Raw genomic sequence first — 13633 nt, 5'->3', positions numbered from 1 at the left:
CCTGCCTCTAGATGTTAGTGTAACTGGAGTAAATTTTCACTTAAAACTCCAAGAGGCAGAACCACTTGGCTCATACTTGGCTGGAGAAGATGGTGTATGTGCACTACAACATGAGACTGAAGATGCAACACATACTCATGGGCATGGAAAATGACAGACCCAATCGTGCTCAGCATCATCTTCCAGGTGAAGTCAGATGAGGATCATCCCCTCTACGAGTGGGTGAAGAATCGAGGTACCCCTGCAATGGATGAGCCTAGGGGTAGACCCAACATCGAGATTGTTAGTCAAATGGGCTGATGCCAACGAATTTATGGCTTCTCGAGAGGGCCAAGTTCACTCACAGACACCTTGACCTTTTAAACCCCAACCTAGCAGACGAGATGAGGAGGAAGAGATTGAGTGGGCACATTCTAGCAGCCACACTAGCACATCGTCCCTGTCTGCTGGTGATGGGGATGATCCACCAAATAGAGGGTTAGCAGAACAATATGAGCTCATCCGATTCACAGTGTAGACGCAGTTTAACCAAGCCACCCAAGATCTTTACCACGGTGCACATGCCCCTCATAGAGGCTCTACTCAAGAGGTCTATACCGTGTTCAGACTTGATGAGGATAGCAAGGATATAGACATTATGAGATTGTTTGGTACGCATGAAGGCCTGAGTCTGGAGGAGAGTAGTGGATATGGTGGGTATAGACAGACAGGACAGTGGCATGCACCCTCAATTGCCACATAGAGCTCCGGTTCCAACTATGGTGGGTATGGTGGGTACACACCACCAGCTTTACTTTACAACTATTTGGAGATCAGAGTCGGTCACCTCAGTGATAGTTTAGATTTAATGTAAACTAGGGCCAAAAAAAAGGCCCCCCCAACGCTTAGGTTAGGCAATATTGTTATTCGAGTAAACGATACCCATCCAATGATTTGAATCCATTGGAGAAAGGCAAGCCTTGGTTGTTAATTTAAAGAAACAATAACAAAGCCATTATTCTCACTAAAGCGCCCCTTTTAGGTTATTAGTAGCCCCTTATTTCTTCATTCCCCACTTCGTATGATGGTCAGTCAGAGGGTGGGTTGTCTTTTGTGGAGAGCATCTTCTCATACCCAACCCTCCGACCATATCAGCACGGCCCACCAACATCTATGGTAGGTCCATATTTGCATCATCTTCTCGGATTGATAATCCATATCCTAGGTTGGGTTACCTAAAGTATACTGACAATGGGTTGTTGTGTTGGACTTCAAGCATTTCTTCAAGCATCCATGACATGGCCGTCATTTGTGATACAGTTGAAGAAATAAAACCGTCAGCGACAGCAATCTTCTGGTGAGTTTGAGCCTCCCGGGAACTCTATGTGGTACTGACATAGGCGTAGGGGTGTCAAAAGTTGTACTTATTGTCTATGATGATACTTTTTGACATTGGTGTACTATTAAATGTTTTTCTTCATTCTTAGTATGCATTTCAATTGCTTTCATTGAATGTAGTGTTTTCTAGAACTAAAACTATGTGTAGAATAGATTATATAAGAGAACAGCATAAGCATACAGAAGCAACCTAGGAACTACCATTTTTTGTGAGTTTTTTTTTCTTTCGAAACTAACAGTTTGAATATGTGTAAATATGCTTAAATAGGATCGCCCTGAAGTTTTGGGCAAAATTCAACTGTTTGACCAACGAAATAAGCATTTCTTTTTCTCTGCCGCAATTTCGACGTTTTGCAAAATATTTCGTTTTTTACTAGGGTCAAAACCATGGTCGAAATCAAAATTTCCAACCTTGATGTTGCCTACTTCATCTCTTTTTTCTGCTAGGTCTGTGAAGCAGGAATTTCTCTGAAAGGGCTACATCAGTCTACAAAAGAACAATGTACTAGCCTACATAGGGTTAATGTTTCCTTCAAGGCCTGTTAAGATAATGCCATCTGCATGGCATGAAATATCTGCCATTTGGCAACTTCAGTGCACAAATTGGTCAGGTACTCAGGTTGCCTACATCACATACATTCATTTGGTAAGCTTCAGCTAAACACATTTCCTCATGTGGCAGTATAACACTTTGAAAGCTGGTTGAAAAGTAAATTTTTGCAACTATGATCAAATGGCTGAAAAATGTAAGGGTAAAGTCCACCACATGGCGGACCATATAGTTGAAGACCTGAAATAATCAAACAAGTATAATACCAATCCAAAGTTCAGTTATGACAAGATCAGTCAACATGGCTCCAAATGGTTGACTGAGAAGGCATCACATGGGCTGTGTAAACCACATCCCTTAATGAGGTTTGGAAGGGTTGCAGGAAAATCACAACAGCATAACAAGATTTCACTAGGAAAATCATAAAAAGTTTCCATGAAATTAATCATGACTGGCTCCTCTTCAGAAAATGTTAAATGGTTCTAATCTTACACCAATTCTTATAGTCCAATTTTTATGCTCCACTTGGATTCATTTTCAACTCAACTCAACTCAGTCTTATCCCAACTAAAAGGGGTCGGCTACATGGATCCTTTTTCTCCAATCAGCTCTATTCAAAGTCATACTTATCTCCTAAGCTATGCAAGTCTTTCCTTACCACTTCTCCTAGAGTCATTCTAGGCCTACCCCTGGCTCTTTTGGCTTCTTCAATCTGAATCAAATCCCTCTTCGTACTGGAGTATTCTGACCATTGGATATCTAGGGAATGATCTTGATTGGTCATGTGTCAAATTTCAGAATTTTTAAAATGCAATCATAACCCTCCCAATTATTGGCATCTTCACCTGTACTTTTTCAGCTGCCCATTTATTGGTATGCATCCTCCCATAGTCCCAGACTTTGAAAACTTTGCTTCTTGGATAACTCCAATCGGGTTACAACATAACATGTAAGCCATTGGGGTATATATGCCCATGTTAGAGACAACGGTCCCCTAAACTTAAACATTCCACTTATCTCCTCCTTCCTAAATACCATACCTTCAAGCCCACAGCAGCCAGGTTTTCAGTCACAAGCTTTGATATTTGATCCTCAGACATGCTAGAATTTTCATACCTTCACAATTCAACAATAGAACGATAATTTAGTAATAAGAAATTAACATAACAGTCCAGAAGAGAAAATGGAGGCGAATATATCAAAATTGAAAAGAAGAATGCAGGATATGTCTTACAAACGGAAACCAACATTTTCACGAACAGTTAAAGAATCAAAAAGTGCTGCACTCTGGAATACCTGTTATTAAATAAAAGAAACAGGGATCTAAAATTATTTGGTGGAAGGAAAAATCTAGGCCATCAATAACAAAGTATACAAAAAAAAATGTACCAAGCCAATCCGGAGGCCAGATATTTCCTCATCACTGATCAAACCATTTCTCTCTCTTCCCCGAATCAAAACCTCCCCCTGTTCATAAAACAGCGGATGTCATTCATATACAAGAACACCAGATATCAATTTACTATGCTTGAGTCACCCAACCGTATAGCACTGCCAGTATTACAACAGAGAGATTAGACACCCATTAGTGTCCTAGATCAGATGGCAATGGAGATCTTTCTTGAATAATTTTTTTTTATTTGCCAAAGTTTATGTATAGAACCAACAACAACAACATCATAGCCTTATCCCAACTTAATGGGGTCGGCTACATGGATCCTAGAAGAGACAATAGAATAATAATAAAGAAGTATAGGGGGTGGGGTATAAAACATTGACACAAACTCTAGGGCATCAACCATAGCTACGTACCGCTTCTTAACAACCCAACATCCTGCTCTAGGCCTCGAAATGGAGTGTAAACAGAAAACAGCATCACATCATCATAGTCCAACTAAATGGGGTCGATCGCATGGATCTTTGTTCTCCAATCAGCTCTATTTGAGGTCATACTAGGAACAAGGCCTAAGCTAAGCATGTCTTTCTTCACCACTTCTCCTATGGTTATCTTAGGCCTGCCCCTGGTTCTTTTGGTTCCCTCAATTAGGATCAGGTCACTCCTCCGAACTGGGACATCTGAAGGCCTCCATTGAACATGACCATACCACCTCAAACGACTCTCTCTAAGTTTATCATGTATTGGAGCTACTCCCAACCCAACTCTAATATGATCATTCCTTACTTTATCCCTTCTAGTTTTCCCACACATCCATCCCAACATCCTCATCTCTGCAACACCAAGTTTATTTATATGGCACTTCTGTATATTATAGCTGGTCTAATCTAATGAAAATCTCATAAAATTTTCCTTTAAGCATTAAAGGGATATGTTGATCACACAGAACTCTGGTCGCACCTCTCCACGTCATCCATCCTATTTTAATCATTTGGGCAACATCATCATCTATGTCGCCCTCCTTGCTTACGATTGATCCCAGATATCTGAAGTGATCACTTTGCGGGATCTCCCTCCCATCAATATTCACCACCTTATTATCCGTCCCTAAGCTGCTAAAGTTACACACCATATATTCAGTCTTAGTTCTACTTATCTTCAGACCTTTTGATTCCCAATGCTGTCAAAAACTCAAAATAAAATCTCTGATTCGTCTAGAAAAAATTAAACTTAGTTGAAAACCGAAACTATATTTATTTATCAATATCAATGAATTTATTGAGAGAGAAAGAGAGTGACCAGAAAAGGAGTTGTGACTACTCCATGCTATTTGGTTGAGCACAGTACCTAAGCCATTTTCAGTTTTAGGCTTCCATTTCGATAAACCTGATTCGCCTAATGAGATGGCGAATCTTCAAGGATCCAATACTGCATCCAACCAATAACATTGGCAGAGCATCCTTCCATGACCATACAAAAAGTCTCAGGAGTGAGCCAGGAGGAGTGAAAGCTAGGGGCACTGATATGGTCCTGGGTCTCAAACCCTGTTTTGGGATCACTGTGGGCCCACAGGACTGATGAATAGTTCAACTTAATGGTTAACTGACACAGCTATAAAAATATTGAAGACCAAGACCAACAAGAGAGGAGAAATAGAGTGTGGGCTTATCAGGACAGAAAAGTATAAGTAAAAGGTATTTCTGGTAACCAATATTAGGGGAGGATATTGACTGAATAAGATAGAACTAGGGGGTATTTATATAAATACAGGGATAAGGTTATTAACATTGAGGGTAGGTTGTCTCCTTCCTTCGATCCCAACAGGAAACCAGCGGTAGGAAAAACTGGTTTGAAGAAGAAATCTCCTCCACAATAGGTCGGATCAAGTCGGGGCTTTAGGGAGGTAATTGTAACTGCTGATCCTCTAAGAATCAAGTACCAGCAGCCTCAACAAGTTGGGAAAACTAAGAAGGAACAGTTCTGCAACCACCACCGACGGTAAAAGGAGAAACAGCTTAGGATTGAGACTTCGCTTTCTCAGGCTCAACAGAGTTTCAGGCGGGGGCTTCCTGGATTAAATCACCCTTGAGGTAGTAGGTACCAATGCCCCAAATCTGAAGATGAAGGTTTAACATGATGGAAATCGCTGACTACCTTATGGGCTGTTACTATCGTTAGTTACAGAACAGGGACATACACTAACAGAATGGGGAAAAAAGAGAACAAAGGGAAGACATTAAGAAATTAGATGACAAACAAACAGAAGGCAAAGGAAAAAATCAGACCTGAACCAAGAGAGAGAGAAGATCAGAGGGGAGTAAACAAGCTTGCGCATCACAGCTCTTGGCAGCAACATTTAAAAAAACTCCATTCCAATCTATCCTTTCATTCAATGGTTACAATATAAATAAGCAAGGACTCCTATTATCCTGTGTAAATAATTATAAAAACTAAAATAAACAAGGTAACTAAATAATAAAAATCTCTTAATACACATCTAACTTCCCTAATATACAGATATTGTAAAAATTTACTACATAATCTCAAGTCCCTATTTTCGTGTGACTGCATCAGACACCAATTCAGCCATGGAGAAATCCCTCTTTCCACTAGGCCAGATTGTATTTTTCTGAGTTCCATAACAGTTGGTACATTCTTTATAGGCTATTGCGGCTTATTGCATGTTTTATAAATCCTTCTGATGCCATGTCCCTCTCCCAAGTGTCAAACATTTAACAGCACTTCTTTAATTCTTTCTAATAAAATATGTTACTTTAATTAAACATAAAAAAAAGAGCATCCCAGTGGGCAAGCCTTAGCGCAACAGTTCAGTTGCGCTATTGCAACCTGTTGGTTGCGAGATTAAAACTTGGAAACAGCCTCTCTTGTGAAGCAGGGGGTAAGGCTGCATACATTTACCCCTCAAATAAAAAAAAAAGAATAGCAGTACCATCACTATCCCTGAAAGACATCCACCTTTGAATGCCCTGGATTTTCCAAAAATAAATCATTACAATGAAGTTTAATGATTCGCAGTGAGGGCAGAACCACATTGAAACACACCACAGAATGTGCAGATGAGAAAAATGACAACCTACCAACATGTTGGGCATGTGGTGTCAAAACAGTGAAAGCAAGCATGATTGAAGAGTTGTCTTTGTCCTGTGAGTGGTCATTGTTGGCAGTGGCAATCCGTCCTTCCTTGTGTGTAAGGTTGATGTGGCAACATATTTGGATAGCATGCATGTTCAGGTGAATAGAGAGTGGAAATGATCAAGGTGAAGTGGCCTAGATAGAGTAGGCAAAACAATTTCAGAACTCTGGTTGTTGCACTAGAATCATCTTCGTGTAACTTTTTAGTCATCTTAGAGGCCGAATATGTTGAAGCTCAAAACTCAAAGATTGTAGCCCTTCAAGTCTCTTTCCATTGGCTTTGGAATCAGTTCAATCAGAATCTGTCTGAGGATCTATTGCCCAGAATTTCTAGATTGCTGTTTTGACACATATAGCAACTTCATGGGAATTTTGAGTCACCTTCTATTCAGAATCTGTAGAAGCTTATAACAGAAAAGTTGTAGATCTTTGAGTCCTCTTCCCAATGCCACCGTAATCAAATAATTCTGACATCAGACGAGTGAGATATGACCATTCTCCTATTGGTGTGCAAAGCAATAGAAGGCCTGAGGGGAACGATTCCAAATCAATGGCTCTCATTCAACTCACGTTTTAAAGCCATTCTAAAGCATTTTTTGTCTATTTTTTGCTGTATTCTCCCCCTCACGAGAACGAACAAAAAAAAGGGTTTGGGGGGAAGAAAAGAAGAGGAAAATAGAGTGGAGAGCCCCCTTTGCAATAACCTACCATTCTTGAAGGATTAAATGCTCCATTGAAGCATTGAAGACTGGTTGTTGGGTGCTTTGCGAGGACATTCAAGTTGGGTTTGCATTAGGGAGTAGAAAAGTGAAGAAAAAGGGCTTCAAATTGGAGATTTCACCTTGGTTGCTTCACGCTCACATCTAAGGCATTGATTAAAGTTTATTGGCTCTCTAGAGATCGAGTTTTGACTAAAAAGCAAGGGTTGTAAGCTTTCTTTTATCTTTGGCTTTTGTTATTCATTACTTGCATCTCAAATTTAAGTCTTGTGACTCAGTTTTGTATTTGGGTAGAGTAAGTGCTTGAAAAATAGTCTGAACCAACTCATGCTTGTATATTGGGGCATTGTCTATAAGCCCATCTCTATTTTCCATCATTGTATTTGGCCATCAAGCGGGTGCTTGATAGCGGGGGTGGGTGGTCCCTTACAGTGGGTGCTGTAAAAACCAGGAGTGGGTGCTCCTAAATCATTAAGTTGTGTATTGAGCAAATACGAAGCCCTTAGGGCATTGCTCCGTGGATACAGGCTTATTGCCGAAACACGTAAAAATCAGTGTAGTGGGTGGTTGTTTGTGGATTGTATATGTGGATATATGGAGTGCTTTTTCTACAGGATGGGTGTGCACACCGGGTAAACCTTGCCACGTGGTTGTGAATACCTATGGTTGAGAGGCAAGGTCTGTTACACGATTGTATGATAATTGCAGGGTTCAAAATTACAGTTGGCAGTCATGAAGTTTGAGTAGACAGTTGGCACTGTGATCAATTGGGCAATTAAAAGGAAGATTTTTTAAATACATTGATTCAAACCCTCCCCCCCTTCTCAGTGTCGAGCCAAGTTCAACATAGCATCTCACAAACGAACTACCATAGGCTTCTTTAAATATCTCAAAGTAAAATCCTATTGTAGATCCCCTCAATGATGTCCCGGACTCCCCGTAGACCTAGTGTAGAGAGGACTGAATTAGGGTAAGACTTGGATAATCAATGTGATCACCAAGCACTTCTATTTATAATCATATTGAATGAATAAAAAAGATTACAAAATCAATGTGGGACTAAAACGAAATAATAAACACAACTAAGAAAGAAGAAAGGTCCAGAATACCCCTACGGTATTCTGGACATATAACTAACACTCCCCCTCAAGTTGGAGCATATATATCATGCATGCCCAACTTGACTAAGATAGGATGAAACAGCTTGCTACTCAATCCCTTAGTGAACACATCAGCTAGCTGATCAGTAGACTTCATAAAGGGAACACAAACGAGGCCAGCTTTAAGCTTCTCCTTGATGAAATGTCGGTCAACCTCCACATGTTTAGTACGATCATGCTGGACAGGGTTATGAGCAATGCTAATGGCTGCTTTATTGTCACAATAAAGCATCATTGGAAGATGGACAGCAACACCAATATCCTGCAATAATCCTCTAAGCCACAGAAGTTCACAAATTCCTTGTGCCATTACGCGGAACTCGGCTTCAGCACTAGACCTCGCCACAACATTCTGCTTTTTGCTCCGCCATGTGACAAGGTTTCCACCCACAAAGGAACAGTAGCCAGAGATAGATTTCCTGTCAGGAGAACCAGCCCAATCGGCATCAGTATAGGCTTCAACCTTCAAGTGACCATTGGCAGATAAAAGAATTCCCTTTCCTGGAGCAGACTTCAAATACCTCAAAATACGACGGACCGCATCCATATGAGAGGAATATGGATCATGCATGAACTGACTCACCAAACTCACAGCAACTGCAATGTCAAGGCGTGTGTGGGAAAGGTAGATTAGTTTGCCTACTAACCGCTGATAAGCACCCTTGTCAACCGGCTCACCCTCTTTCTCCCTAAATTTTGTAGTAGCTTCCATAGGAGTATCTGAAGGATGACAGCCAAGTAGCCCTGTCTCAGTTAATAGATCAAGGACATATTTTCTTTGAGAAAGAAAGATGCCCTTTGAAGATTGAGCAACTTCTATCCCTAGAAAATATTTTAGGGGACCAAGATCTTTGACCTCAAACTCACGACCAAGAAGAATTTTCAAATCCCTGATTGCAGCATCATCATTACCAATGATCACAATATCATCCACATAGACTATGAGAAGAGTAACCTTGTCACCAAGTCGTCTGATAAACAAAGTGTGATCAGCATTGCTCTGCTTGTAACCTGCTGAAATCATAGCCTTATGAAATCTGCCAAACCAGGCCCTGGGTGACTGCTTCAAGCCATAAAGGGCACGCTTCAATTTACAAACCTTGCCCTTAGTCTTGTCATCAGAGAAACCAGGTGGAATGTCCATATATACCTCCTCCTCAAGCTCCCCATGGAGAAAGGCATTTTTGACATCTAACTGCTGAAGATCCCACCCAAGATTTGCAACACAAGATAATAACACCCCCTGACGGTGTTGAGGTCTCCTGATAGTCAATTCCATAAGTCTGAGTGAACCCCTTTGCAACCAAACGTGCCTTATACCTGTCCACCAAACCATCAGCCTTCTGTTTAACTACGAAGACCCATCTACAGCCCACTGGTTTTTTTCCTGGAGGAAGAGCCACAAGATTGCACGTATTATTTTTGTGTAGTGCTCTCATTTCTTCCAACATTGTTGTCTTCCACTTTCCATCTATAGAAGCTTCCTGCCAATTTCTAGGAACCGAAACAGAGGAAAGAGAAGATACAAATGCACGAAAAGAGGGAGAAAGAGAGTTATACGAAACAAAATGAGATATGGGATGTAAAGTGCAAGTCCTAGTACCTTTGCGAAGTGCAATAGGTAGGTCGGAAGGAGATGGATTACCAGGAGATGTAGGATCTGTGTCTGGAGCCGGCAATTGGATGGGTACTAGTGCTATAGTGGGATGCAACTGCCTTCTTGTGGATCTTCCCCTTGTATAGGTGATCATGTTGGAGTTGTCAATTCTCTTCTAAAATTCACCAATAGTTCTCTGGACCAGAGTCTGCTCCCCCTAAGTAGGAATATTAACAACACTATTTTCTATGGTCTCCCCCTGTAAAGGATTCCCATTAGGTGAGGGAGAAACAGCCAGAGGTTGTTGGGAAGTCTCCAAAGTAGGATGGGCAGCATCCAAGGGTGGATGGGAAGCATCCAAAAGGGGCTGGACAGCAGCCGTGGGTGGTAAAGAGGGTTGGGCAGCCAGAGGCTCCTCAGGTAGAGGAATCTCGAAAGCCACATCTTCACCAGCACTCTCCCCCTGAAGAGGTGCCGAAGAATAATAAGAAAGGGACTCATGGAAAACAACATCCATGCTAACCATGGTACGGCGGGAAGGGGGATGGTAACATTTATAGCCTTTCTGGGTTGGAGAATAACCCAAGAAAATACAACGGAGTCCCCGAGGTTCAAGTTTGCTGGGAGATTTAGTATCTCGAGCATAACACACACAACCAAACACCTTGGGAGGCACAATAAAGGAGGAATGACCAATTAAAACATCAGAGGGGCTACGGGAGTGAAGTACCCGAGAAGGCAGCCTATTGATGAGATAGGCTGCCGTGATAACCGCATCCCCCCAAAATTGAGACGGGACATTCCTCGCAAACATTAATGCTCTGGCCATTTCTAACAAGTGGCGGTTTTTTCTTTCTGCCACACCATTCTGGGCAGGGGTATCAACACAACTAGTCTGATGAATGATTCCATGGTCAGCCAAATATTTTTGAAATTGTGATTCTTTATACTCTGTTCCATTATCACTTCTCAATATTTTGAGAGTAGCCTGGAACTGAGTTTGGACCATTTTATAAAAGTGTTGAAAGCATGAAAAAACTTGATTTTTTGTGTGCAAGAGATAGTCCCATGTGTTCCTAGAATGACAATCAATGAAAGATACAAACCACCGATGGCCAGAAATAGAGGGTTTACGATTAGGGCCCTAAACATCAGAATGCACTAACTGAAAACAAGAAGAACTTCTTTTATTTGAAATAGGATAATTTGAACGTGTCTGCTTGGCCAGAACACACGCCTCACAAAAAAAGTCATCCTTAGTATGTAGGGTGACCAAACTAGGAAATAAATGTGCTAAAATTCCTAAAGGGGGGTGACCTAACCTAGAGTGCCACTGGTAGAGTTCAGAAGAGACCATGGAGTTCTGGTGTAGTGGAGAAAGTAATGGTGGTGGAGAGAAGCGACCATCATCAAGCAAGTACAGCCCACCGTGCACTTTACCCAATCCAATCGTCTTCCCAGAGGCCAGATCCTGAAACACATAATGAGAAGGAAAGAAAGTAACTTTGCAGTTAAGATCACGAGTAATACTACTAATGGAAAGAAAGTTAGTAGTAAAATTAGGAATGTGCAAAACAGAAGTTAATGGAAGAGAGGAAGTGCAGTTGATGATTCCCTTTCCAAAAATAGATGAAAGGGAACCATCAGCTACCTTGACCTTGTCCTTCCCAGAAGTAGGAGAATATCTATGAAACAAACTAGAGGAACCGGTCATATGATCTGTAGCCCCAGAATCTATGATCTAAGGATGGGAGGCTACAAAAGCACAATGACCTCCAAAAGGAATACCTGACCGGGCAAAGTGTGAACCTGAATGAGCAGAAGAATTGGCAGTAGCAGATGTAGTAGAGGCAGTAGCAGCGGAAGACCTCAGCATACGTAGGAGTACCTGTAGATCATCCTGGGATAGACCAGTGTCAGTAGTAGGGGCTGTAGTAATAGTCTCAGTCTGATGAGCCTTGGTCTTTATCTTTGTCTTGGTCTTGGCAACCCTTTTTGCTTCAAAGTCAGCTGGTTTCCCATGAAGTTTCCAGCACTTCTCCTTGGTGTGATATGGTTTGTGACAGTACACACAAACAACAGTCCCTATAGTAGAATCACCAAGAGAAGCAGTGTAACTAGGTGTAGGAGTGGGAGTAGCAGCAGCCTTGAGAGCAGATCTGTCAGTAATAGGAGGGTGCAACATGGCAGCCCTACGGTTCTCCTCAGATGAAACCAATGCATAAGATTGTTCAAGTGTGGGAAAAGGCTTATGGCCCAACACTTGAACACGAATGGGATCATATTCCACATTCAAACCAGCTAGAAATCATAGACCCTAATCTTATCCACATGCTTCCTATAGGAAGCAATGTCATCAACTGTAGTAGGGTGAAAATCAGAGAAGTGGTCCAACTGTTGCCATAGACTGCGGAGAGTAGCATAGTATTTGGAAACAGAAAGATCTCCCTGAGTAGTGTGAAGTACCTTCTGTCGAAGTTCATAAACTTGGGCATCATTGCCGAGTTGCCCGTAGGTTTCCTTGCAAGCATCCCAAATCTGGTCGGCAGTATTTAGAAGAAGAAAATTATGCTGTAACTCTGAAGTCATAGAGCCTATTAGGTATGACATGAGAACACCATTATTGGCAAGCCACTTAGTCTAAGCAGGGCCTTTATCACTGGGTTTCACACTAGTGCCATCAATATGGTCGGTGAGACCACGGCCAGCAATGGCAAAGGAGGCTGATCTGGACCATAGAAGGTAATTTGAGCCATCCAGTTTAATAGGGTTAGGTGGAAAACCGTGATTATTCTGTCTTGTTGTTGCCATCATGATCCGAAGTAGCTGTGGAGTTGGCTGAATCACCCATACTGGCAGCAGAGAAGTCCACTAATGTCTTCAAATACTAGGCTGAATGAGCTCCTAAGAAATCAGAAACAGCAGCAAGGTAGGATCCCTATATCGATATTGGTCAGGGTTTTGAAAAAAAACCTTGATTTGTTGAGATCGATGAAGGGAATAAGAAGGCACCAAACTGCAGAATTATAACCCCAACTGAAGTCAATATAGCCCTTATAATGGAGGAAATAACCCTAAAAAAAACAGATCCAATAATCAGCAGCAATCCCTAAGATCGATAGTTGCCAGGGTTTTGAAAAAAACCCTGATGATGGTGAAATCGATCTCAAGGAGTCTCCACAAAAAACCAGAACTGTGGAGGCCCAAATAGCATTCGAATGACTCCTTATAAGTGGAGAAGAAGCATGCAAAAAATCAGAACTAATAGAGAGCCCAATCCCCTAGATCGACAATTGTCAGGGTTTTTGAAAAAACCCTGATTTGATGAAGATTGATCCTAGGAGGTCTTGAAACAGTGTTGTAAAACTGAGATAAGAACTTGAACCAATAGGGAATACTGCCGGCAGGTTGTGGTCTTCAAAAGTGGAGTTGATTCCTTGTATGAGTAGTAGAAGCAATCCCAAAAAAAAACTGAAGCTCCAATTTCCGCAGGCTGCAATGGCTGGTTCTTATCGAGAAGAATTAAATATCATTCATGAGGTAATGGGGGCAGCAACTGGATCGTATGATCACCTCATCAGTGCTGCCCTATGTGACAATAGAGAATAAGGGAGAAGAGAGAGGAAGGAGAGGAGAAATCCGAGAGAGATGGAGAGAGAAGAGAGATCAAGATTTAATGAT

General features: G+C 41.5%; 1 protein-coding gene across 4 annotated transcripts in view; it reads right to left on the bottom strand.

Annotated features, from left to right (window-relative positions):
- The window catches only part of LOC122667889 (protein TRIGALACTOSYLDIACYLGLYCEROL 3, chloroplastic-like), a 53478-nt gene that overhangs the window by 23272 nt on the left and 16573 nt on the right, over nt 1-13633 (bottom strand). For all 4 annotated transcript variants that reach the window (XM_043864365.1, XM_043864364.1, XM_043864363.1 and 1 more), the window contains 3 exons: nt 3317-3394; nt 3162-3223; nt 2968-3043 (listed from right to left, as the gene is read on the bottom strand). In XM_043864365.1, coding sequence (XP_043720300.1) covers nt 2968-3043; nt 3162-3223; nt 3317-3394 — 216 coding nt within the window. The remainder of the gene's footprint in view (nt 1-2967; nt 3044-3161; nt 3224-3316; nt 3395-13633) is intronic.

This window comes from Telopea speciosissima, chromosome 7 (genome assembly GCF_018873765.1).
Source record: "Telopea speciosissima isolate NSW1024214 ecotype Mountain lineage chromosome 7, Tspe_v1, whole genome shotgun sequence".
NCBI classification, from domain to species: Eukaryota; Viridiplantae; Streptophyta; class Magnoliopsida; order Proteales; family Proteaceae; genus Telopea; species Telopea speciosissima.
Note: the sequence above shows the minus strand (reverse complement) of the source record. Positions and strands in the feature narration are given on the sequence as shown.